The following is a 27,777-nucleotide window of genomic DNA, read 5'->3' on the forward strand; positions in this document are numbered from 1 at the left end:
TAATTGCATTTAATTGATTGTGTTTTCAGTGTACTTGCATTTACTTACAGTGTGCATGCAGCAACACCCAGCCGCCTTCAACTGTCTAACGTTATCTGAATGGTGAATATCTGAGGCAGGTTCATCCAGATGTAAGTTGCCAATGGGCCGAGAATAGCTTAGCCTAATACTCAGTTCATTTCTACCTAGATGTAAGATGCAGAGTTGATTAAGACCTATCCAGACCGGTGAGGAGTGAATGGCCCAGTCAAATCACCCAGATGTAACATCCTTTTTTGTAGTGTGAAAAGGGAATGGATTTGGGTAGCATAGTGAGAGGGTGTGAGGGATGGAGAGATGAGTGTTGGGGTAAGTTGAGTGAGCAGAGTATGTGTGGTGTCAGATTAACTGGCATAACTAATGCAAATGAGCTGGGTATTGGTGTATAAAGAGGAAAGCACACATGACAAATAGTTATGTTTTAAAATATATTCAAATTTCAGAGACAGAGTATACATTGGCTAATATTATTCTAAGTAAAAAGCACACAACATTTATAAACATTTGAAAGTTAAAAACGTATTTAAAGACAAGAGTAACAACATCTACTGATAAAAGATTTTTTGTGCTAAAGTGTATTGAAATAGAAGCAGATATATGAAAACAGCAGGCATTTCTTTTAAAGTTGCATGTATAGTCCAAAGACGTCTGTATTTGGATGAGAAGCTTGAATGACTGTTACTTCTTTCTTTGCTATGGCTCATGCACATATCAGCTTCCATTATTTCCGCAGAATCTATAAGAAAGAACATCATGTCAGATCAATGTAGAACATCAAACATGGACCCATATGTTTCAAGATATGTAATAAACATATTACTAATCCTGGTAAAAATAAGACCAGTTATCCTCATCTATGGATGATTCCTTAAAAAATATGTTATATTATTGTAATAACTGGTATTGGGATTATTATATATTCTAAACATTTGCAAAATGTTGTAAAATGTTTGAAAGCATTATGCCACCAAAGTCAATACTAACAGTGGACTACTATCAGTTAATTATATGAATTATGTGTGTGATCTTTATTTTAGTAAGATGAGTAACTTGCATTGTTTCAGAGTATAAATATAAGCCATATAATATAAAAAGACAGTCAAAATCTATCAAATTAATATATTTAAAATCTGCGAAGTTAATACATTGGAATTTTGCTATACAATGTGACCACTAAAGTGCCAAGTGCATGAATCCAGTGCTTTGATCAACAATTCATCATATCGAATTAAAATAATTAATAGCGTATAGCTTCAAAATAAATACTAGGATAAATGTAAAAAAAACTTTTGAAAAAAACAAAATTAATACACTTATGGTAAGTGTTGGACTTGGCCCTTTTGGCAGGTTCACCCCGAAACATTTTGCGTTCTCCTAGCCTTTTTCTGTAACCTGGTGTTGGTGATTTTAGGCCTCTGAGCACTTTAGCACTGGGATCCAGTGTAAAGTGCGTGCGCTCTCTGTGTATGTGTTGTGAGATGGACCTGCCCTCACATAGGAATGCATGGGGGATATGTGTGTCCCTGGTAGTTCCTGGTGTGAGAGGAGTGCAGGGTTGAATTTAGTATGTGCAAACTCGTGAGAATAAATGCTGCGCCATGGTGTGCGCAGATTTATGGTGACTAGGGGAGAAGTGCCACTTCTAGAAGTTGGCCTTTCTGTGTACTGTGTGTCTGCCTGCCTGATGTGGAGTGCATGTCTGGCTTGTGATTGTCAGGAGCTGAAAGGGCTGTGGAATTCCAGGAGCCAGGGTGAGTCTGCCCGGTTGTGAATGGAGAGATCTGCATGTAGATGGGAGGAATAGGACTGTGTCTTCTCTCCACAATGCTGGCTCTACCCTGTGTGGTGCGTCTGAGCACCTAGCCTGTCATGTGAAAGGGAGAGAGGAGCTGAGCAAAACAAAGTGCTCCAAAGCTCCCCTGAACCAGTTGTATCTGGTTCTCTCATTGCCTGCACCTTTTAGACAAAGGAAATAGTGGTATAAATATAGGGGCTGTGACCCCATGAAAATGTTCAGTGTTCTGTTCCTGACGGAGGGGGGGGGGGCTTGCTGCTGCTGGGGCCCAGGAGGGACCGCCATGGGGGCTGCCTCCCTGCTGAAGGGCCCTGTGTGCTGGCCCCTGGGCCAAGCTATGCCCCTGGGACCGTGTTGCTACATTTCTTTTCAAGGACTTTCAACCTAGCACCTGGAAGAGCGCTTTATTTGGAGGAGGAGCGCTTATGTGGTCACCTGGCAGCGTGGGGCTGTGCCTTTGAGGGGAATCCCGACGTAGGGAGTCCCCCACCATTCTGATTTCATAGAGGGAGCCTACCCCTCATTGCCGCTTTTGTTATTTACTGGTGAGCGGGAGCCCGCCCCGCCTTATGCTGATTTCGCGGGTGCCTACCCCACTCTATGTGTATTCTGACTGCGGGTGCCCACCCCGCACTTTACTGATGAAAATCACCGCCACGGCCCGGGAATAAAACTGAAGACACCAGCCGAAGAAGCGCGACCCGGAAGCCAAGTGAACTGCCTGACTCCGGGCGAAGCCATGGCCGGAAGCAGAAGGGGGTGCGAGGAGGAAGCGTCAACCTGCCCAGCAGGGCTCCCGGATGCCGGTGGAAGCCCTGTGCAATGTCAAGAGAAGTCCCGGGTCCCAGGAGGGGGCCCGGGGGAAGCGAGGTGTGCGGTTGGAGCAGGCGGGGCTCCTGTGAGCTGAAGGAGCCCTCGCAGGCAGCAGCGAAGAGGAGACGGGGAGAAATGGTGCCAGTCCCGCAGGTTGCTGCAGCCGCCAAGGAGACCAGCGAGTACCCAGAGCCCCGATGAGTGAAGGGGGGCTGCCTTCCTTGTTCTTGGTGCTCACGAGGCACCTGGGCAGTCGTGGGTAGATTTTGAGCAGCCCTGTCTGACAGTGGGCCGCTCCAACGATGAGGGGGCATGTTTTGTTTTTAAGAGCCTGCGTGCTCCAACGAGGGTGCAAAGCTTCTGTAGAAGCTCCATGTGGGGCCAGTGAGGGCCCCGTGGCAGTCAGAGCGGCCCCGTCTAGCAGCGGGCCGCTCCAACATGGGGTATAATTGTTTTAGAGCCTACGTGGCTACAACGATGGCCTGATTGTTCTTAGAGTCTAGGTGGCTTCAACGGTTGCCATGATTTATCTACAGAGCCCCGTGTGGCTCCCACGTGGAGCATAGTTTGCTGTAAGGGCCATTGAGGGCCCATGCCTCATTTTGCATTTCCAGCTGCCCAACAAGTAGTGGGCAGCTGCACCTTTTAGATCTTTCTTTTAGGGGACATATTTGAATTCAGAGTGAGATGCACTCCTTCGCCCCCCTGACCTTCACAGCTGCGCAGCACTAAGTGCCAGCTGCTACGTTTAGGTTTGCGCAGTTGCGCACCTGGTTTCAGCTGCTAGGCAGCACGCCCTGACTTTTGGAACTATTAGGTTCATAGGGCGTCAGGCCCTAATGTGAGTGTGGTGCTAGGAAATGTTATTCATTTAGTATGATTTACGCACCCTGTGTTATACCTCTAAATGAGTTTTATGATTATGAGGTTGTTTTGCATATCATGGTTTATGCTAGTGTGATTATGTTTCACTGTGTGATTTAGGCCCCTAATGTAGTTATACTTAGGAGGTTAGGGACTAATGCATTTAGACTTCTGAGAGAATTGCATAATGTATTTACACTGATGAAGTTGGCACAGAATGTAATTCGCGCCTGATGTGATGCTGTGCATAATGTAGTTTATGTTACAGGCCGATGCTAAGTACAGTGATTACCAGTAGTTACTGGTTGTGTTCTATGTTTATGATGAATTCTACATTTACTAAGTTCACTTTGCGATGGTACTGACAGTGGACCAGATGGCCCTGTCAGGTGTAAATAATCCCTTGTAGACATGACCCAGTGCCAAGTGGCGCCATGTATATTATGTGTTTACAATTCAAATGTGTTATGAGAATACAAAGGCTATTTTTGATATAACCTTGTGTGGAGTTCCTTTTGTGGTGTGCCTGGGATGTTGTTGCTGTGTGCGTGCGCAAATGCTTTACACATTGCCACCGGGATAAGCCTGACTGCTCGTTCCAAGCTACCAAGGGGGTGAGCAGGGGTTATCTTTGGCATTTAACTCCCTTGCCCTGACTAGAGTGGTGGTCTCTGCCTGGCTTTGGCGCACGCCTTAGCCAGCCAGAGATCCCATTTCTAACAGTAAGCAGGATTGATACATTAGGGCTTCACTATACAGTATGGCTTGGCAAATGTTCAGGATAACTGACTATAAAAATTGTTATTTTCGCAAAACAGGGTTTTGAAACAGGATGAATGGCGCCCAGGCAGGTAAACGGACAGATTAAGTGAAGAGAAAAGAACCAAAGCTTAACGGTGCGACCAGGTCAGGGGAAGACCCAAAACCCCTGTATAAGGTGTGGGCGAGAGCCCATGCCAGAACAAATTACAAACAAATCCTGTGCACACGTAAAAGTCAGGTAATGTTAACACAGAGAGAACAACACAATTCAACCAAAATGAAGAAAATGTTGTTTAATTCAAGATGAGTTCAAAAGGCGCCAGCCGACACGTGTTTCGTCAACAGTAAAACAACTGTGACTCTTCAGGGCTGGGAAACAATATAATAAGTATCAAAAATAAGGCAAGGAAAAGGGGGTGAAAACACATTCTGGAAAAAGGTGACAAAACATGAACGTAAATGTATAACAGAAAAAAGCAGCTCACATATGTAACTAAATAATAGAGGTGGAGCATAAGGGTACCATAAGGAAAAAGCAAAATGAAAATGGAAGTTGAAAAGGAGGGGGGTGGGTTAAAGGTTCACAGACAAAGAGAGAGAAAAAGGCAAAAGGCTGGTAAGTGCTAAGCAATATGCACAAGGCAATAAGAAATCTGTTTAAGTGAAAAAAAAAAAAACGGTCTAAACAAGAAGAGTCAGAGGAGCTCAAATAAGGCAATAAAACGGACAATAAGTGTATAAAACATTGGTATGATGCATAAGTTCACAATGGAAACAGTAAAAAAGGATGCAAAAACTGAAGAAGCGAAAAAAGAATGTGTGAGAAATTACAACATTCGTGTCAAAGGAAACATATTGCCACAATGTGAAAAGAACGCAAGTGTGATCGGCAATGACTCAAAAGGATTGCAACAACTATGAGACACCGGGGCACTATATCAAAAGTGATGGTGAGTCATACTGAGTAAAAGAAATCAAAAACGGAGCGAAATATCATGGAAAGAACTACTGAGTAGAAAGTGCATTAACAAGTATGCAACTAAGGCTGGGCTGAAAACGAAAATGGTAAACTAACCATACAAAATAAACGTGACGACAGCTAGACGTGAAACAACGATAATACGGGTGAGCAAAAGGGAGGGTAAAAAGTAAGGTGAAACAGAAGGAACGCCAATTAAGGTGAAAGAGTGAAACCTAAAAGTACACCTCCCGGGGGCAAGGGTTGTATGTGAACAGGACTCACCAAGATGAATGTGTCATCAGGAGAATCACGGATAAATGGCAAGTAACATCAAGAGTGGTATCCCGGAGGTCAAAGCGACCAGGAAATGCGGGGCCTGAATGAAAACGGGGGAAAGAATTAACTAAAGGGCATAAAATCGGGAAAAAAGGCCATGAAAAGCCAAACGTGTGGGGAGAGAAATTACCTGGTGACGGCGAACGTGAGCAGGACTGTCTAGCTGCCGAAGTGCGGTAGAAATGAGGGAAACCGGATGCCGGTATAAATAGGCAAATAAGCCTGGAAACTAGAAGGCTAACCTTCGTGCGTGGAGAGCCAGGAAGTGATTGAGCTGGAAAACGTTGGTGCCGTGAAAAGAAGAAAGACTAAGCCCACAATTAGACTATGTTGTTGCAAAAAAATATTAATTCTTATAATAGTGGGAGTTTAAGCACATAAGGAAAAGCGTCCAGAAAGAACAAAAGATAATTGTATCCAATATTAAAACGGTTAAAAAACACAAAACAATTGTCAGTAAGACAAGAATACTGATGAACGAAAAATGACAAGGAAGGAAGTGGGGAGAAAAGCATGTAAAATAGCTAATATTACAGATGTCAAAACCAGTGAGGTAGAGACAAGTATGAGACTGAGCAAAAAATCACAATTGTTTACAGAAATATTGAAAATAAGTTGGTATTGAACGTACTAGAGTACAAGGTCACAAAAGGTAATGAGAAGGTGAAGAGATGTATAGTGATAAAGGAAAGATAGTATAGATACGCAACAAGAGGAATCTGAGAGGCACATAATAATAGACTCGAGATTCCAAATGGGAAACATGATAGTGGAATCATTTAAGGACTAGAAAATGAAAGATGGGAAAATGTAGGATAGAGAAAATCAGGGCAGAAAGATAGATATCAATCAAGAAAGAGAAGAAACGCATAATAATGAAAAATCATAAAAGAACAAAGCTTTAAATTCTCAGCAGAAGTAGACACGAGCAAAAAGTAAGAGAAAGATGAAGCAATGAGACATTAGGAGCCCAAGAAATATTGAAGTTTGTGATCAGAATTTTGGCCGTGGCTCACTGTACGAAGACGCATTATCCAGGTAGCTTCGAGGCGTCTCAATCTCAGTTCACGGTTGCCACCCCTTATGTTGGGTTGGGCAATGTCAATGCCAAAAAAGGAAAATCTCTTGTGAGTACCTTGTGTGGGACAAGAATCAATATGTATGGCCATAGGGTATCTTGAGTCGTTTTGGTGAATGGCTCTAGCATGTTCACTGATTCTTTCTTTCAGGGCTCTGATGGTGCTGCCGACATATTGGCTCCTACCGGTACTTTCAAGAACATACACGACAAATTTGGTGTTGCAGTTGATGGTCACCCTGATTTCAAAAATACGTTTGTGATGACTGGAGAATCCTTTAACTCCATTCTGTGCCCATTTACAAACACCACAGCATCCACATTTGTGGAAGCCGATAGTGTGCGGTGTGAGCCAAGAGTGTGTGGTAGTAGTGTGGGGTACAGTAGGGCGTAATCTTTTGCGCAATGTTATCCCACGTCTGAAAGTGATTGAGGGCTTGGTGGTGATGATCTCCTTGAGAGTTTAGTCTGTAAGAAGGATATTCCAATGTTTGTTCAGGCTTTTTCTGATCACAGAGCTAAGGCCATTGTAGTCTGTTATTAGTCTTGTTGGTTGGATAGTAGGTTCCTTGTGAGTTTTGGGTCGGAGTGTATTGTTTCTGTCCATTTTGGTGACTCTGGTGGTGGCTTTGTTGATTACGTTAGGCTTGTATCCACGTTGATAGAACCTTTTTCCCATGTCTGGCATGCATTTGTTAAATTCAATATCTTCACTGCAATTCCTTCTTGCTCTAATGAGTTCACCATAAGGAATGGCTTCAATCTGATGTATGGGGTGAGAGCTAGTAGCATGGAGAATTGCGTTACATGCTGTCTCTTTACGATAGAGTCTGCTCTGTAAGACGTTGTTCTTCACGTAGAACTCCACGTCTAGAAAGGTGATTAGTGAGATACTATAGTTACATGTGAACTTTATGTCCATGTTATTAGAATTAAGGTAGATGCAGAAGTCATCAAGTTCTTCTTGGGTGCCAGACCAGAGCAGAAGGCAATCGTCGATGTAACGGCCCCAGTATACAATAGAATTGGTCCACTTAGTGCCTTGACTACCCCAAATCCAAGTTGCCTCTAATGCGCCCATGTAGAGGTTGGCGAACGAAGGTGAAAACCTTGAGCCCATGGCTACACCTTTGATCTGTTTGTACCATTTTCCTTCATACAGAAAGCAGTTGTTTTTGGGTATTATATCCATCATTGATATTAACATGTTTGTGTGTTGCCATAGAGAGGCCAATCTGCCCTCCAAAAATTGTGTAACAACTTTTAAACCAATATCGGGTTTGATTGAGGTATATAGGGACACTACATCGAGTGTCGCCATAATCATGCCTGGTTGCCATTGGAGATCATTGAGGATGCTTAGAATGTGCTTAGTGTCCTGTATAAAAGAGGGAAGATTTCTGACCACGGGATTTATTTATTTATTTATACTCTTGTAAAGCGCTGGAAGTCAACCCCCGAAGGGGTATCTCCGCGCTTATGCTTAACCAAGGAGCCAAGATATTAAATAAAACAGAGAGATGACGGGGAAGAGACCTAACAGGCGACAAATAGAAACGTTTTCAGGGACTTCTTGAAGGATTGAAAATTGATAATAGTTTTGAGAGCAGGGGGCAATGAGTTCCAGAGGATGGGGCCTTTGTAGGACAGGGCTCGCCCTCCCTGCCTAACTTTTTTTATCCTGGGAACCTGGAGTTGTTGCTGACTGCTGGAGCGCAGGGTTCGACTGGGTTTGTAGGGTTGAAATATTTCTTTTAAATATTTAGGTCCATTGCCAAATAGACATCTGTGAATGGTGCAACAGATTTTAAATTTTACACGCTGTCTAATTGGCAACCAGTGGAGTTTTGTCAAGAGGGGGAGTGATGCAGACCTTGGCTGGGCGTTGAGAACTAGTCTCGCAGCGGTGTTCTGGACCACCTGTAGTCTCCGTAGTTGTTCTTCGTTTGCCAAGACCAACAGGCAATTACAGTAGTCCAGTCTGCTTATGACCAAGGCCTGGATGAGAGTCTTCCTATAAGGGCCTGATAGAAATGGGAAGACTCGTCGTAGCAATCCAATGACCTGGAAGCAGGAACCTGCTACTTGATTTGTGTGCTCTTTAAACAGAAGTGATTTGTCTAAGCGCACACCGAGATTTTTGACAGTCTGTTTAGAACTTGGGGTTGGTCCTAAATCCGAGGGCCACCAATCCGGGGACCACAAAAGTGTGGCCTCCCCAAACAGCATTACCTCAGTCTTGCCTACATTACACTGGAGGCGATTAGTGGCCATCCAGTAAGAAATAGCCCTCATTCCGTCCGCAAAAGATTTTTGTATTGCGGGCGTCAGAGTTTTAAAGGGGAACAAAAGCTGAGTGTCGTCAGCGTACGACACAGGGGTGAACCCATGAGATCTTACAATATCCGCCAAGGGGGCCACATACACGTTAAAGAGTGTAGGGCTTAGGCATGAGCCCTGTGGCACTCCCTTGGTGAGCTCCCTTGAGATAGAATGGTGGGAGCCCAATCTTACCTCTTGTTGGCGATCCGAAAGAAAGCTTTCTAGCCAAGAAAGAGCCACACCTTCTATTCCCCTCTCCCTCAAGCGATCGAGAAGTATCTCATGAGACACAGTGTCGAAGGCAGCGGAAAGGTCTAACAGCACTAGAATCATTGAGTTTCCTCCATCCAGTGACATCTTGATGTTATCAGTCACTGAGAGGAGGGCAGATTCTGTGCTGTGATTGGGCCTAAATCCAGATGGAGAGAAGTCTAGGCCCTCCGCTGCCTCGATGTACTTGGACAAGTGAGTGTTTACGTGTATCTCGGTCATCTTGCTGAGAAGGGGTAAGAGGGAAATGGGTCGGAGATTGGAAAGATCGGTCCATGGAATTGTAGCGTTCTTTCGGATTGGGTTCACCACTGCTTTTTTCCATTCTGTGGGCACGCAACCTTCCCTAAGAGAATGGTTGATCAGTGTTTGAATATGGGGCCTAAGCAAATTTTGCAGGGAAGCAGTCATTTTGGCTGATAAAAAATCATCTGGAGATCCAGATTTGATATGGCTCATAAGGGAGGTAAGATCTGAGTCGTTGACTGCTGGGAATGTCATAAGTGTGGTTTTACTCCGTGTAGGCAGAATGGAAGGGAGAAAAGAGTTATGACTATTTTGATTTGAGACCAATTAAATTTTGTCGTAAATCAAATTGATTTTATTTTCAAAGAACAAGGAGATTTCATCGCACAATTGTTGGGAAAAGTCATCAGGGCTTTTACATGCGGTTGGTTTTACAAACTCCTGAAGAATTTTAAATAATTCCTTAGATCGATTTCCCGCTTCTGCTAGTTGTTGAGAGAGGCTATTCCTCCGAGCAAGTTTGATGTTTTTATAATATTTAGTCTGGGCCTCATGATGTGCTTTCGTGTTTTCGTCGGTTCGTGTTTTTCTCCACTTCTTTTCCAACCTCCTACATTTTTGTTTTTCTGTTCTAAGCTCCTCGGTATACCAAGTTTCCTGATTGGTGGCGGGGTATTGTTTGTGTAACTTTAGAGGTGCTATTTTATCAATTGCTTCTTTAAGAGAATGGTTGAATTTGGTAAGACGGTCTCTATACTGTCAGTCTCTGTGGGAATGGGCTGCTTCCATTCCTTTTGCAGTTCCTCTACGGTGATTTTATGCCACTGTCGATGCCAGACAGGTGGTAGGGAGTTTTTATTGGAGGGCTTATCCACCTTAGATATTGAGAATTCCACAATGAGGTTGTCGGACCATATTATTTGAGCCGGGGGAGGACATTGTACCTTGGGGAAATTGGTGAATACCAGGTCAAGAATTGACCACCTATATGGGTGGGCTCGTGATTTTGCAAAGTCAGACCGAGGGAGGATAATTCAGAAACCAGGGAGATTGATTCAGGGAGTGTGGGATTATCAACGTGGACATTAAAATCGCCAAGAAGAAGGAAATCCTCTTTTGCTTTAAAATGTGGGGCCAAGAGTTCAAATAATGCAAGGGAGAAACCTGTAAAGGGCCCCGGAGGACGATAGACTAAGGCTCCTTTCCAAAATCTGTTTGTAGCATATTGCATTTTAAAAATTATTATCTCGAAGAGGGGGCTGTGCTTCTGTTCTAGTGTTATGATCTTCAGATGTTCTTTATGCATGATGGCTAAGCCACCACCTGTTTTTTCTGGGCGATCAAAATGTACAAACTTATAGCCAAGAGGAACCCCCACAGCAATGGCAGGGACCGTATGAGGTTTCAACCAGGTTTCCGTTAGGAAGCAAAGATCAGGTTGAGTAGTATGTATTAGGTCCCATACCTCAAGTTGATGTCTAGGTAGGGAGCGAACATTTAGGAGAAGACACTTTGTCCGCTTAGTCCCTTTAGGTGGAGTTTGTTCCCGTTTATCTAACATCTCAGTGCTGGGTATTATCGAAGAGGTTTGGTATTTGCAATATATGCAAGAGAAAGGGCCCTCAGGGCATGGCCGGGAGTCTCTGGAGCAGTCTGTGAGAGGGGTTGGTCTGAGGTGTAACAGAGTTTGCGCCGAATACCTGATGTGGGGGGCCCTTGCAGAAATAATAGGCGTGGGTGTCGGGCCCACGGCCCCTGGTCCCGTCCTGTCGCGGACGGGCGCAGATGGGCAGGACTCTGGCACGACTCCGGCACAGATCCGGCGCGTCCGCAGTACGCGTCCGCTGCGCGGAGTCATAGCCGTTCTTTTTAAAGCGCTGCTAGAGCGCGTCACCCGCCTGGCCCACACCCAATATGGCCGCCAAAAACCGGGAACCCAACCCTCGGCGTCGATACTCGGCCGAGGGCGGTCCGGAGGCAGGGGAGGAGGGAAGGAACACAAAGCGCTTAGGAGCGCTATGGAAGTCTCTAAATCTCTCACGCTTAGTAGTCAAGCGATGAGAGTCACACAAGGTTAAAAATTCAAGACAAATGCTAAAATGCACAAAGTGAAGAAAAGAGACCTCCCGGCTTCCGCCTCAGGAGGGGATTCAGAAATACATCAACATATTGAGCCAATCTTTCAGTAGGGCCTCCTATCCCTGAGACAATGGGTATTCCAGGCGGGCAGGTAGGGTGCTTCTGTATTTTGGGTAGTGTGTATAACCAGGGAGACACAGGTTTATCAGCCCTCATGTACAGAACTTCCTCATCTTCAAGTAAACCGTGGGAGTGCCAATCACTCAGGTTATTGTTGATTAGTTTAGTAAGATTGCCAGTAGGATTACTGGTGAGAGGTTCATAGCAAGTCAAGTCGTTGAGTTGAGAGATAATTTCAGCATGATAGTCAATTTTATTCATGACAATCACATTGCCGCCCTTATCGGCCTCCTTAATGATTATGTCATGATTAGACGTAAGTTCTTTGAGTGCCAACCGTTCGTTTCTAGATAGATTGTCTCTACCTTTGTGTCCAGATTTTTCTAGTTTATTCTCATGTTTGTTTGAGCTCCTCTGACTCTTCTTGTTTAGACCGTTTTTTTTTTTTTCACTTAAACGGCTTTCTTATCGCCTTGTGCATATTGCTTAGCACTTTCCAGCCTTTAGCCTTTTTCTCTCTCTTTGTCTGTGAACCTTTAACCCACCCCCCTCATTTCCAGAATGTGTTTTCACCCCCTTTTCCTTGCCTTATTTTTGATACTTATTATATTGTTTCCCAGCCCTGAAGAGTCACAGTTGTTTTACTGTTGACGAAACACATGTCGGCTGGCGCCTTTTGAACTTATCTTGAATTAAACAACATTTTCTTCATTTTGGTTGAATTGTGTTGTTCTCTCTGTGTTTACATTACCTGACTTTTACGTGTGCACAGGATTTGTTTGTATAAAAATTGTTAACTGCCAAATATCTTGTAAATATGGTATGATCATGTCCAGGTTATGTATGAGCTACTCTGAGTTTCTGCTAAAGTGCTCAGTGTATTAATCCAGTAGTTTGATCATCAATTCATCACATCTAAATAAAATAAATTAGCAGAAGGCTTCGAAATGAGCAAACTTGTCTGAATCAGCCTAAAATGCACAATATACCCAATCTTGAGAACTCAATGCCATTTAAGAATAATTTTAAAACAGTTCTATATCACCAAGCATTGACTATTAAAACATTATGCATAATAGTTCCATTGGATGCATCTTCTGCACAGGGATTGTTTTTGACCCTCTTTTTCCCTCCTTACAATTCCTTATGTTGTTACTAAATAAATAGGATATTTTTTCCTTGCTCATAAAGATTTGACAGAAAGCAACTAAATATGAAAGCAGGATTTCTTCTCCTTCTTGTTTGCAAGCACTTTTAGTTGAGGCTGCCTTATGTCTTTGCAATTTTTTTGTTAATTGTTTTAACCAGTAAAATATCCAAGGGACATTTAATATAGAGTGATCGTTTCATAATTGGAAATAAATTGCCCATAGAAAACTCGAATACCACAGTTGGTTAGAAACCGAGTAAGAAAATGGCCTCCTGCTGCTGACCTGATGTAGCAATCTAGAGAAGCAACTAGTTAGAAGCTAGAGACTTACAGCTAAAAGTGCAATTTATTGCATAACTTTCAGTCAGTTGCTTCCATTAAAATCACCATAGCAGTTCATTGTAAAATGTTGCTGATGAGGATGAGATAAGGGGACCACTTGTATAAGATCCCCCTAAAGGCTTTTCTAGTGAATGCAAGTTCTGGCAAAACAGCTTTAGCAACCAGGGACTTCTCATTTATTCCGCATGTTTAACCTGCGGTTATGAAACAGCGGGAGTAACCACAGTTTGCTAAATTTCTTCGTGATTGTATAAAACTACAACGCCTTAAGCTGTTATCTATAATTAGAATGGACACTCGTCCCTCCTTCCTGGCTCCACCCAATACCAGAAACATTTGCTGAAGTCATTTTCTATGTGTTAATCTTGCAATATAAACAGTCTCCAGGACCTAGTACAGCCTTAGAGCCCGCTGTCCTTTGAAGCCCAGAGCACTCCACTGTTTTCAATGGACCTCCCAACATTCCAATGTTCTAATATGAAGTGAAAAAGTGAAACAAACTTCTCATCCCAATAAACAGAGAATAAGAGAGAAAATGTTACATATAACGACATGTGTTACATCCTTTGAAATTAGGTGCTTTTAATGTTTTTTATTCTTCAATTTTTCAGGTAAAATTCACACAGACTCTCAAGGTGGAATATTTAGAAGTTACATTTTTGTGATATTTTTGAGGAACTTTAGTTGTTAGGAATGTAAATATATTTTTATTACTACTGTGCATGCAACTGAGGAATATCTCATGTTGAAAATAGCTCAATTGTCTGAAAAAATATACTGTCACGCCACTTGATGCTTCACTTCATTGATAATTTAATGTACCACACAACTTACGGTAAACAGAGAAAGGACCAAAGCAGCAGAGACTACAACAAATAATGGCTGACTGATCTGAGGATGGCCGCTCAGTGTCCATCTTAAACACAGGGTGAACTCTGCAACCAAATACATTACTACACTACATAATGTGATTTCCTTCAACAAGAGACAAAAATCCACATAAATCGATAAACATGTCCGAAAAGTGAACTTAATGTAACATTGCATGGAGGGGCGCTAGTGTGGCGGTGGCAAGATGGCTGCACCTCAGTGTAGCTCTGCAGGCGGATATAGAAATCTGACCAAAATCCTTGAAATGGGAGCCATACAAGCGGGGAAGAAGTGACGCCCACATGCATAGACTGCCCAGACTGAATAGCCCGCAGACATCTGTGTCATTGGATGTTTCAGAGGGCGGAGTGCGTGCAAAGACCCGGTCGGGAAGATGGAGCTGGCCGCACAGGTGCCGGACAAAAGCAGAAGAAGTTGTGAAAGTCTGGCAGCACTGCCTGGGGTGAGCGGCCCTAAACGGCAATACATTTGGCCAGGACTACATCGCTCATGGGACCTGGTTGCAGGATAGCAAGAAAGCAGCAGCAGGTCTGATAGGGAGAAAATCGACCTAGTGGCCTGCCTGCAATGAGCGGAGCGGTCTGAGGTTGGGAAGTGCGGGCCCTGGTGAACTGTGCGGGCAGGACTGAACTGGTGGTGACCGGGAGAGCCCTGCTCCACAGCAGCAATACACTGCATGAAGGAATGATTGAAAACTGAGCAGAGCCTAGAGCCTGGCTTACAGCGACTGGAGCTGCCTGGTAGATATTGGGAGAGTCTGGTCTAGGGGCAGAAACCCAACAGGGGTAGAGGCAGAGAAGGCCTGGGTAGATGCATTGGACCTGAGGCAAGAGGGCGGTAAAAGCGATCAGGACTACACGCTGGTAAGCGTGACATAAAAGCTACACTTACAACTGTAGGCAGAGTGAACGGTATATTGTGGAGGTACAGCATATAAAATGCTGTGCTGCTGGGAAATAAGCGCCTGGAAACAAGACCCCACAAGCAATATGGACAAAACAGACAAGCAGCAGGCATTGCTTACTTACGAGACGTGGAAATGTACTAGAGCACAACAGGATGCGCACTTGGATTTGGAGTTGGAGCCACAAGGTAAAGACCTTACCGCACTAGAAGCAACTCTGTTGGCAATTCAAACTAGTCTACAATCAATTGATGGGAAAATTGACGCTTCAAACATACGCATGGACCATCTGGCGGCAAAGTTAGCTAAACAAGGGGCCAGATTGTGAGAAGCTGAACAGCTCATGGCCAACACAGAGGATGGATTGCAACATAGAAAATGTGTTGGCGGTGATCCAGTCCAAGGATGAGGACTTAGAGGCGTGGCGCAATAACCTGTGAATTACTGGGCTGCCCGAAACTACGAACACTGGTAAGCTAGAGCTCTACATCAAAACGATACTCAAGGAGGTATTTGTGATTGAACACCTGTCTACGATTCTAATTGTTGAAGGCGCACACTGGTCACTTGCGGCGCTACCTAACTCCGGAGCCCCACCACGACCAAATATAGCCAAACTGCTGAATTATTGGGATTGAGATGCAGTGTTACGTCTTGCAAGGGAAAAACAGACATCAACTACAAAGACAATGACATCGTTTCCTACTCAGGCTTCACCACTTCGGTTCAGGCAGTGCGTTGGGAATTCCTGCTAGTGAAGAAAAAGCTACATATAGCATATCTGCAGTATGCATTGCTCTACCCGGCCCACCTGCGAGTGAAGGTTGGGGAAAAGATAAAAATCTTCAATTCCCCACAAAAGGCAATGGAGTATGTTAAGACAATATCTAAGAACCTGCAAAAACAAGCAGACAAATCAGGAGAGGAGGCCTCGAATGGGGACTAGTTAAGTCGGGCGGATGGTTGATCTGAGTTGGGGGCAAGATGAAGCTGCCTAAGGTGAGTTGCAGAGAAGAACTGCTACAGTTCAAGGTCAAGTGAAAGGTACTGTGTCATGAATGTGAGGATCCAGCATGAACATGGCATGTCATATATTCAATGCCTGCTTCATGGTACCTTATAACTGAACACAACTGCCCACCTCCCCCAGTTACTGGGAGGGAAATTACGCACTAGTGGCCCCTGGTGGCTGTACCCCTATGAAAGATGTTCAAAGTTGATCTCTTTTTGGATGTGGGATTGTTTCAAAGAGATGGCTTTAGCAAGTTAGGGGTGATGAAGTGTGTGGGGTAGAGTTAACTGTTTGGTGCAAATGCAGAACATGCCATGCAGCGTGATGCCCCTTGCTCAGCCCATCTGGGGTCAGGGGAAAGCTCTTATAAATGGAAGGAACATTGATATGAAATGTGGAGACAAAGGGGGGTGATTAGACTATTAACGTGGAATGTTCGAAGACTTAACAACCTCAAGAAAATAAGGCAAGTGGTGGCATACTTAGATTGACACAATGTGCAAGTAGCATTCCTGCAAGAAATACATCTTACCAAGCATACTGATCAGAACGTTGGGAAGAAGTGGGCGGCTGTTAGAGTGGCCTCGTCATGCTCCTCATACTCTAGGGGGGTGCTGATACTAGTTAAGAAAGGTACCCTCTTCACCGTGACTCACACAGAAACGCACAAACAGGGTAGACTCCTCCAGATCCAAGGTTACTTATGTGGATCAAAGGAATTACTCGTGAACACCTATGGCCTTAATGTAGACAACCCTGCCTTTTATAATGAGATATGGAGGCATGTGGGGGTGCTTCTTACATCCATGGTGATATGGGGGAAAAATGAATGTATACTTAGATTCTCGGATGGAGCGATATGCTACAATGGCTTGGCATGGAAAACAATCAGCTGGTATTGTACAGGACTTTATGGAAACCAAGGGATTGGTGGAGGTTTCAAAATCCCAATATGAGGGAGGGGACGTATATATCCTCTGTACACGGTCCTGATTAGACTACTGGCTGGTCTCAAGAGAGATGTGCACATGGGTGGTGCGAGTATCCCAGCTAGAACACTGTTGCACCACTCCCCTGTGATACTCGAGCTGGAGGTTTATACTGACACCAGCCCCCCTTTTCAATTGAGGCTACACCCAACGTCATTGCTAGACTCTGTCTTTCGGTGCTCTCTAGGTACCGGATCATACCTTTTTTTCAGGAGAATGAAGGATCAGTGAGGTATGCTGGTCTATTCTGGGAGGCCTTTAAACCTACAATACGAGGGGAGTGCATGGGAATGCAAGCAGGAGTTCTTAAATCATTACTGAATAAACTACAAGATATAGAAAGTAAATTACACATTATAGAATATGCACAGCAGCCATAAGGTGATATATTAGCGCAGATAAGGTATCTAATGTCAGAACATGCGGAAATCACTGAGTAAGAAGTGCAGCACAGTTCTAGATGATGGGAGGCTAGGAGATATGGGGAGGGGGGAGGCTAGGGCGCTCGCTCGCCTCTAAGCTGACGGAAATAAAGGCACAGGTGCAAATAGCGGAAATCGTAGGCCACGATTCTTCCTCGCCACACCCAAAACCTTGACCACTTTTTCAGATTACTATTCTGAACTATATAGGACCAGGCCAGAGGCATAAGATGGTGAAGTAGCCAGCTATTTTGACGATATAGCTCTAGGATGTCTGTCCCTCAGACACAGAGAGTACTTAACACAGCCCATGACAGTGGAGGAGGTGAAGGAAGCAATTTTATCACTGCCAAATGGGAAGGCGGCAGGGGCAGATGGGCTACCGGGTGAATTTGATAAAACGGATGCAGATCAACTAGCTCCACAGCTGTTGTGCATGTGTACCGCAGTATACGTAGCTGGTGACCTACCTCAAACTCTTCAGGAGGCCCTTATAATCATGATCCATAAACCAGACAAGGACCCTTACCGTTGCAAGCCTTATAGACCTCTATCTATGATAAATATCGATACCAAGATTTTGGCGAAAATTATCACCATTTGACTCCAACCTTTAGTGCCCAACTTGGTTCTCCTGGATATTTGGCAGAGACATCTACGGCTCATAACTTACAAACATTGTTTGCTGTGTTGCAGCAGTTAAACCCTGAGTCGAAGGCTGCAGCAGTAATCCTTGATACCGCCAAAGCGTTCGACTCCATACACTGAGGGTACACGTTCCCAGTCCTGCAGTGTATGGGGATACCGAGTGAATTCTTGAATTGCGTACACTTGCTTTATACAGATACCACAGGGAGGATATGGATAAACAACTTCATCATACCACAGCGAGCATACAGAAGAAACAACTTCATATCGGAAGAGATAAAGATATGTAGGGGCACTAGACAAGGGTGTTCCCTATCCCCGATGATGTTGACCCTGATTCTCGAGACACTGGCTTGTAAAATTCGGCAGAGACATGCACTCGCTGCGCTATGGTTCTGTCAGTGCCCTCTTGCCATCTCACCCACTGTATGCAGATGACATGCTCTTATATGTTAGAGTACAAGAGGCCAATCTCGGGCTGTAAGGGAAGAATATGTACAGTTTGAGAGATACTCCAGGTTAAAGATTAATTGGGATAAATATAAAGTATTCCCCCTCACACAGTGCACTGTTCCATTTGAAGTGGAATTCCCAATGATGTGGACAGTTGACCCGGTGAAGTATCTAGGTATCTAGGTGCATCAGGATCCCAAAGTCGTGATCCATATGAATTATGGAAAGGTTATATCAAAACTAACGGATCAGGTCGCAAGGTGGATCCATCTTCCACTGTTGCTGGTGGACCGTCTTGGGATCCTGAAAATGACAGTACTTCCCAAGATGTTGTATCTATTTGTGAATATTCTAGTAACGCTGCCCATTGCTGTGCTCAAAACATGCATGCTGACATTAGTATGGGCAGGCAAACAGTCCAGCTGCAGTTGGGACACATTGACAAAACAATATGAAAGGAGGTTTGACGCACCGGATATGAAAGTGTATTTATTACTTATGTGCACAAGCACAATTTGCACATTATTGGCACTTCCCGCATCGTTATATGCTGCATCTGTCGGTGGAAACAGAAGAAGCCCATCCGGTCCCGCTCACTGCTATGGTACTTTACAGTAGGCCTGAAAACCCGAGAACAAAGATTAACACAGTGGCAAGCACCTCCAGGGCGTGGACTGGATTGTGCGAGAGGGTGGGCAGAAAGTATATATATGCACCCACCCTGCCCCTGGCTGCGCACCCCCATATTTCAGTTACACATGAAGCCAAAGCATTAGAAATCTTGGGGGAAGCTGTGGTAACCACGCTTGGGAAGCTATACAGGGATGGAAAATTTGTGACACAGGATGCACTTACAGGTATACAGTCTGAGACGACGATGCTCGGGTTTGTTTACATCAGGCTACACTGAGCTGTGCGCACAATATACCCTCAATTCCCCAGTGAACCGCAGACATTAAAAGCTCTACAAATGCTCCTGACTACTTCAGAGAAGAAGGGATTAATAACCAGATTATTTAACACAACCTTATGGGAGAACCAGTAAGTCAGCTTGGCTGCCCGAGACAGATAGAATGGGGTCCTGGAAACGACTTTGTCATGGGAGGACTGGGGGTACTGTTGTGCGATTACAGGAAGCCTCGCAGCAAACTGTAATCTCCGAATAATTCACTTCAAATTTATTCAGCAACTGTTTTACCTGCCAGCGAGCCTTCATCAATATGGGTTAAAGAGGAACTCTAAGTGTGTGAGATGTGGTGAGGAGATGGCAGACTTCTTGCAACTCTCTTGGAGCTGTAAGTTTGTTAGTGAATATTGGTGTCGGGTAGTACGAGCTGTATCGCAGATGGTAATGGAGGAGGTACAATGTACTCGGCAGATATGTCTGTTGGGTCTTGTCAAATCACTAAATCATTAAAACAGCTATGTTCTAAGGAGTTGACAACTCCCTCTTCCTCAGCAACCAAAACGACCATTGTCTCATGGTCCTGTCCATCCTTTCCACAACTTTCAACTCCATCAACCATAAATCACTGGTCCACAACCTGAAACATGCATGACCTTAAATGGCACAATTCAACAATGGTGTATATTGTACCTCACCAACCCACAGCTACTCATTTAGACAAAAGTCTTCTTGGATAAATGGTGCTCTGAACACTCTAGCTCCTTGTGAAAACAGGTAATAGCACACACTGAAATCCAACTGCAAAATGGTTTACTGAAGAACATCTGGGCCTTAAAAAAGACTGTAGAAGGTTAGAACGAATCTGGAGAAGAAGCTTTAGGCTGGATTACAAAGTTGCATACCTAGAAGCACTAAACAATTATCATAAACAGATCAAAATAACTCCTACTAAATTCTATATGCTTACAATTGAAACCTCGAGAGGTTCATCCAGAGAGATCTTTCAGATTGTCAAAATACTCTCCTCTCTTGAGCGAGTTACTGTTTCCATCCCCTCCTCTACAGAACAATGTAACTTAGTGAGAATACTTTGGCAGCCTTCTCAGCAACCCCAAATATTTGATGCCTAATCTCTACTGATGACGGATAATGATCCAGAAACACGTGTATAGAGATGGCCAGTACAACTTTGTAATTACTCGAGACAATCCTGCAAGCACACATGCTTAGTGAACTGCATTGACCAAAATGCTCAGGGGCGACCCGCTGAGAGGTGAAGCAGTGTGATCCCACATTGGTTTCCTGTTTAAAAGGCTCCCTCGAGCCGGTTGAGCTGACGAGCTCGTGGAGAGGCACCTGCGCGCCTTGAGAGGTACTGTGACCTGAGAATACTTTAGCAGCCTGCTCAGCAACCCCAAATATTTGATGCCTAATCTCTACTGATGACGGATAATGATCCAGAAACACGTGTATAGAGATGGCCAGTACAACTTTGTAATTACTCGAGACAATCCTGCAAGCACACACGCTTAATGAACTGCATTGACCAAAATGCTCAGGGGCGACCCGCTTGGAGGTGAAGCAGTGTGATCTCACATTGGTTTCCTGTTTAAAAGGCTTCCTCGAGCCGGTTGAGCTGACGAGCTCATGGAGAGGCACCTGCGCGCCTTGAGAGGTACTGTGACCTGAGAATACTTTGGCAGCCTGCTCAGCAACCCCAAATATTTGATGCCTAATCTCTACTGATGACGGATAATGATCCAGAAACACGTGTATAGAGATGGCCAGTACCACTTTGTAATTACTCTAGACAATCCTGCAAGCACACACGCTTAGTGAACTGCATTGACAAAATTGCTCATGGGCGACCCACTGGGAGGTGAAGCAGTGTGATCCCACATTGGTTTCCTACTCGGCAGATATGTCTGTTGGGTCTTGTCAAATCACTAAATCATTAAAACAGCTATGTTCTAAGGAGTTGACAACTCCCTCTTCCTCAGCAACCAAAACGACCATTGTCTCATGGCCCTGTCCATCCTTTCCACAACTTTTAACTCCATCAACCATAAATCACTGGTCCACACCCTGAAACATGCATGACCTTAAATGGCACAATTCAACAATGGTGTATATTGTACCTCACCAACCCACAGCTACTCATTTAGACAAATGTCTTCTTGGATAAGTGGTGCTCTGAACACTCTAGCTCCTTGTGAAAACAGGTAATAGCACACACTAAAATCCAACTGCAAAATGGTTTACTGAAGAACATCTGGGCCTTAAAAAAGACAGTAAAAGGTTAGAACGAATCTGGAGAAGAAGCTTTAGGCTGGATGACAAAGTTGCATACCTAGAAGCACTAAACAATTATCATAAACAGATCAAAATAACTCCTACTAAATTCTATATGCTTACAATTGAAGCCTCGAGAGGTTCATCCAGAGAGATATTTCAGATTGTCAAAATACTCTCCTCTCTTGAGCGAGTTACTGTTTCCATCCCCTCCTCTACAGAACAATGTAACTTAGTGTCCCGCTAATTTTCCAGAAAGATTGATACTATCTATGCCTCCTTCACTGAAGCTAGTGGGAATTTTAAGTTTAGTCCCCCGGAGAACATACTTCTGCCCAAAAATCTGTTGAGTCTTAAAACTCCATTGTTGTTTGAGACTTTTCTTTTTTTTGTTGTGAAATCGGGTTGCCCTACTGACCCCATGCCCCTGAAAATGTTACATGGACAGTATGTTATAGCCCTGGTTGATTGAAATCTTCTCAATCTATCCCTCAGCACTGGTATAGTCCCAAAGGACTGGAAGCATGCAATGGTGGTCCCTCTTCTTAAAATACCATCATGGGATCCCACCCTCTCAGAAAATCTGAGACCTGTCTCCTTGCTTCATCTCTGCTAAAATGGCAGAGAAATTCTTTAACCTGTAGTCAACAAAGTATTTGGAAAGAAATAATCTGCTACACAAAACTCAATCAGGATTTGATCCATGTACAGTACAGAATCGGCTCTACTTCTAGCGTCTGAATCTCAGAGAATGATTGCAGATGAGGACAAGACAGCTGCTTTGGTCATGTTGGATTTAAGCACTGCATTTGATAACATCTCCCATGGCCTTCTCCTGCAACGCCGATGGGAACTTGGAGTGAGGGGGCCTGCGCCTGACTAAATTATACATTTCTTACAAGACCGATCTTCCCAGGTCATCCAGCAGTCCTACAGATCTGAGATTCGCACCTTGCTGCAAGGAGTGCCTCAGGGTTTGGCTTTGAACCCAACCCTGTTTAATGTTTATATGCACCCACTGGCAGAGCGTCATGGGGTACAGATGGTATCATATGCGGATGATACTAAGCTGATAATGACTTTGGTACAGGACGAAGTTGATGCAGCCCCTAAGTTCAGAGCATGCCTGATGGACCTTGCAAAATGCTGGAAAAACTGATATTCTTGGGGTTGGTAAGCAACCGTCTATTTAGTCCTCAGTGTGGTGGCCCCCTGAACTAGGACTGCTCCCTATCCCCAAACCACCAACCTAAAATAAAAAATCTGGGGTTTTGGTGTGACACTGCACTGTCCTTTGACCACCAGACCTCTTCTTTGGCTGGCACTTGTTTGGCATCCTGAGGATGCTTCACAAAACCCTAGAATTGCTGCCAGAGTCACCCGAGAAAACAGGTATCCAAGTGTTTATAGTGTCTCGCATGGACTGCTGCAATGTCATGTATCTTGGGGTCTCCAAGGACAGAATAAGAATGTTTGAGAGGGTACAGAATACTGCCACCCATATGCTTCAGAATATTCTGAGGTGTTCCTCTCCGGGCTTGGCCCTAGTAAAGCTCCACTGGCTCCCCAATGCGGATCAAGTGGCCTTTAAAGCCTTATGTGTACATCACAAAATCATCAATGGCTGCATTTCCTGTTTCCTTTGATTAAACTTTACCGGATCTTTTGAAATCTCAGATCATCGTGAGCAGCTAAAGTCACAATTCCCAAAGTCCACAGAGCTCGCTTATGTGGCAGATATTTTAGTCTTCGGTTGGTAAAATATGGAAACCCCTTCTCCTGGATCTGAGAGTGCAGCCCTCTAAAGTGCTGCTTCGTAGGTATCCGAAAACCTGGTTCTTCAGGCAATCCATGGACATGTAATGACTATGGTCAGCTTGCTGTCAACTTCAGATAAATGGTAAGGAGAAAACCTAGCGCGGGGACACTCCATATGGCGTAACCAGGTGCTTTACAAACTATTAACACACACACACAGGAACTTCCAGATCTCAGACTCTCCAGAGTGCAGAGGACACTAAAATCCATCTCACAATCTCCTCAACTTATAACATATGAAAATAAAGTCTGTCTCAATCACATCCAAATCTGGTTGTCAACAAACTACCTTATGCTAAACCCTACAAATACCAAATTCATATTTCCCCGAAGCACAACACATTCTCTGATAAATTCATGTCTCTTGAACTTAAACCCAATGAGCTGCACACACCAACTGACTGAATAGTCCAAATCCCTTAGAGTCACGCTTGACTTGGACCTCTCACTCAAATTACTCATTGTCAAGAATTCCAACTCCCTAGCCTAAACAAAGTTAAGCCTTTTCTCCCAGATCATCTAGGAGCCTGTTCCACAGGCTTGCTGTACATGCTCCTAAAGGTTCTAATGTCGCCAGAGGGAGGGTCTCTGGTAGGGTATCAGCTTCATGGTGGACTAATTAAAAGAGCTTACTCTTAATCCATGAAACCAATCAGTGGGGCAGAGGTCCTAGACACAAATAAAAAATATGGTGTTCTCCTGTGAAACGTCTAGACACTGCCTATGGTAGTTCAGCCTTCTACCGATAGGACTTGTGTCTGCCTTGATGGCCCCCTAGTAGTGGGATAAGATACTACAGCAGCAAGGACATGTGTCTGGCTCTAGGGACTCTTCTACAGACTAAGGTACTGCTGCCTGCATCATGAAAGCTCTAATTTTAGCTTTTCAAAACCAAGAGGACATATGAATGCCACAATTGGCATAGGGTTTGTGTGCGATTTCTGTTGCGCTAAATCTCATATCTTTTAAAGGTGCAGAGTATGAAAACAGTTATTATTGGGGTTAAGTGCACAACATACAAAATAATTTTTGAAAGCTATTAGATCTAGCTTGTATTTTCACTTAGAAGAAAAACCTAATGACCTTGGTAGTGCTTGTTTTAAAAAGTAAAACACATTGCAATGTCCAATGTTTATTTTCCCTTAAGGTCTTTTGGCTGCTGCAGTACTCAGTCCTGTTGCAGTATTACAATTACACTATATCATATGGCACTTGAAATATTGTGGGTAAGATATCTATCATGTTTGTGACGTAGTATCCTATCCAAAAAACTCTAATTCAGGTACTAAGATCTGAAGATGAAGTGTAAGGATATCTGTGGTTGGCTCATTCAAACTGTTGGTGCTTTAGAAAGTGCTTCCTCCACCACCAATAACTGATTGAGCTGCACTATTTCCACCATGACAACCCAACTCATCTAACATATCAGTGGTGCTCCTAATATAGAATCCAATATTTATGACACTGTTATGCAGTGCAGTGCACTGCGTAACAGGGAAAGGGCAACAGTTTTGGCTGCCTAGCACCAACACAGGCACCCTTGCACCATTGTGCACGGGTGCCTGTATTGCATGCAGGATTATTTTCGTGCAGGAAGGAGCACCTTCCTGCACAAAACAATCCTAAGAGGTATGTTCCTGTATGTGTTTTTTAGAAGGCTGCACACAAAGAAAGAGGAATTAATGAGGAGAAAAAAAGATATTTCTGCTCGTTACACCTCTCCTTGGAAAAAGTATCTTTTTGGTGCATTCCCAGGTTCACCAGTTCTGGTAAATCTGGTAATGTGTCAAAAGCCATGGGAATAGCGTGGGAACACCTCCCTAGTGCAGAGTAAGGCAACACACCGATTTGCACAGCATTGCTTTCCTCAAGATTCATGTAGGGACTCAGGGCCATGCAAATCTCAATTTTCAGTTGCGCCACGCATGTACCACATTGTGTGGTGCAAGCGCGACACAACTGGGGCATAAATATGGCCCCAGATCTTTTATGGTAAAGCGTATACCCTAACCTAATTAACCCTCACTTGAATTTAAAAAAATGAGCCCTAAAGGTAACAGTCATTAGAATGACTGTTACCGTTAGGGCAGTAACAGTAATGACAATTTGTATGCTGTTTGCATTGCACTATAAAATGCATGATAAATAAAGGGTTACTGTTGCAATGGAAAATGTTGCAGTATAATAAAAATCTTATGCATTATAAGATTTTGCATTTTTTTCAGAAAATTGTGGAGAATAGGGAAGCCTTACCGATTGCCCAGATAATATTTGCAGACAAAAGGGAATTTGTAGCCATTTAGTGGGTAATCATTCCAGGTCACATGTCCTATTTAAAGGGGAAAAATATGTTATTGACATTGCAACCAAAAGCATATAAAGTTCTGCTGTAATACTTGCATGTTTTAGCAAAATTATTCTGCTCATAAATATTTGTTAAGATAAACGTACTTTTTAAAAATGTTTTCTCCTTTGCCTTCATACATATATACATATATATTACCCATTGACGTGTGCCACTGGGTAGTCATAGTTAGTGTAGGAAGCTGGCTCTGTATATACTATAACAGAGCAAGGTATAGTTTGTACAGAGTCAAGTGTATCCTCAGAGGCTTTACAGAGACTAAAGTAGATAATACTAATGCTCTATCTTGTGGTAGTAAGAGCGAGCAGTTAGGATTATCAGAGGGAAGTGCTAACCATTTGTTGTACACACACTGACAAGACATTTTTACACACACACAATGATTAAATCCAAGACCAATGGTTTGTAAAAATACCACTTTTAGTATATTTATTTTATAGAACCAAAGATACTTTGTTGCAGTAAAATATGTTTTGCAATATCACTGTTTTTCAATGTAAATAGTGGAAACTTGCTGCATTTTTCAATCATTACATTATGGGAGGAAACACATTCAGCAATATGAAGATAAGTAAACAATTTACGATATTAAGCTTTTGGATGAAGAATCAGTACCAGGCAAGGTTCAGGTGAGTGACCTCACTGTACCACCAGCGGCACTGGAGTGGCTGGGTACAGAGGTCAAACTCCAGATCTGGTGCCATTGTTATACAATGAAGAAAGGGGGCAATCAGTGGTATTACCCATAGGTAAGTTGCATGGTTTGGTAACCCATTCTCCGGGGGGGTTAAGGTAAGCACAGGAGGGCCATAAGGCAGCACCAAACTTACACAATCAGTGGCACCGGGGTGGCCAGGTGCAGAGTCCCTACACAGCGTCAGACACCCAATGTAAACCAAAGGGGAATCTTGAAGTCAGAAAAAGGCTGCAGGCTCAGGGCAGGAGTCTGGACAAAAGAAACCTTCAGCCGCACAGGTAAGTTGGGGTGTGTTGGCGCATCAGGACACCGAATGTAGTTCTCCCCAAGGCCCAGGTGTTCGGGATCCTTCAGCATCAGGAATCAGCTTACTGGTGCAGGTCGTAGTTAGGGGGTCATCTTGGTTTTGTACAATTGAAATGTCAGCCTAAATATAAGGACCCTGGAACCTTTGGTTTTTTCAGTGATATATTCACTGAAAAAAACAAGGGTTAGAGAACGTTATAGTTAGGCTGACATTTCACACGTACAAAACCAGAGAAATTCAGCCGTTATAGTTAGCTGAGCTAACTATAACTCGCGCCCTCGCAATTCACTGCTGCTGACATCACATATTACATTAATCAAGACATGGTCAGCGACATCACTGATGATATCTCAAACGACATCACTGATGACATCCCTGATTACATCATCCACATAATCTCTGATGCACCTACCCACACCCCAATATAAACTTTCACACAACCACTCCAACTTTCAGACTACTATTCTTGAAACTATTGACACACCAATACCAGTACATACATAACCACTCACTGATTCATAGGTCAAAATACACATCCACTCACTCACCTATGCTGGCAATTATAGAGCCAGTCACTCATCAATACAGCCACTGATATATCTACTCATACACCATACAGCCACTCATACACCATCAGTCATGCATAGAGCTACTCACACCTACTCACTCACCCAAACACTCAATCACACAGCCACTTACTCACCCATTAAGAAACACACATGCACTCACTACTCATACAGATACTAACAAAAACTTACTCTCCTATACAGTTGCTGACACAAGCACACACTCACTTATACAGCCACTCTCACAATCACTCACTCACACATACAGTCACTTATATACTCCAACATTTACATATACTGCCTTTCATATATGCAGTTACTCTATATAA

At 43.7% G+C, this 27,777-nt stretch overlaps 1 protein-coding gene and 1 long non-coding RNA gene across 2 annotated transcripts in view; both read right to left on the bottom strand.

The window, feature by feature from the left end:
* Positions 1-489: 489 nt before the first annotated feature.
* LOC146854045 (uncharacterized) lies at positions 490-5,772 on the bottom strand. The gene is made up of 3 exons (XR_014980733.1): positions 5,701-5,772; positions 5,517-5,610; positions 490-775 (listed from the first exon to the last, which is right to left on the bottom strand). It is a non-coding gene; the product is annotated as an uncharacterized LOC146854045 (long non-coding RNA).
* An 11,409-nt stretch (positions 5,773-17,181) lies between these two features.
* LOC146854046 (snaclec bitiscetin subunit alpha-like) overlaps positions 17,182-27,777 on the bottom strand; it is a 172,268-nt gene continuing 161,672 nt past the window's right edge. Inside the window, exons 5-6 of the mRNA XM_085650982.1 lie at positions 25,767-25,842; positions 17,182-17,299 (exon numbers count right to left, since the gene is read on the bottom strand). Coding sequence (XP_085507108.1) covers positions 17,182-17,299; positions 25,767-25,842 — 194 coding nt within the window. The remainder of the gene's footprint in view (positions 17,300-25,766; positions 25,843-27,777) is intronic.

This window comes from Triturus cristatus, chromosome 4_1 (genome assembly GCF_964204655.1).
Source record: "Triturus cristatus chromosome 4_1, aTriCri1.1, whole genome shotgun sequence".
NCBI classification, from domain to species: Eukaryota; Metazoa; Chordata; class Amphibia; order Caudata; family Salamandridae; genus Triturus; species Triturus cristatus.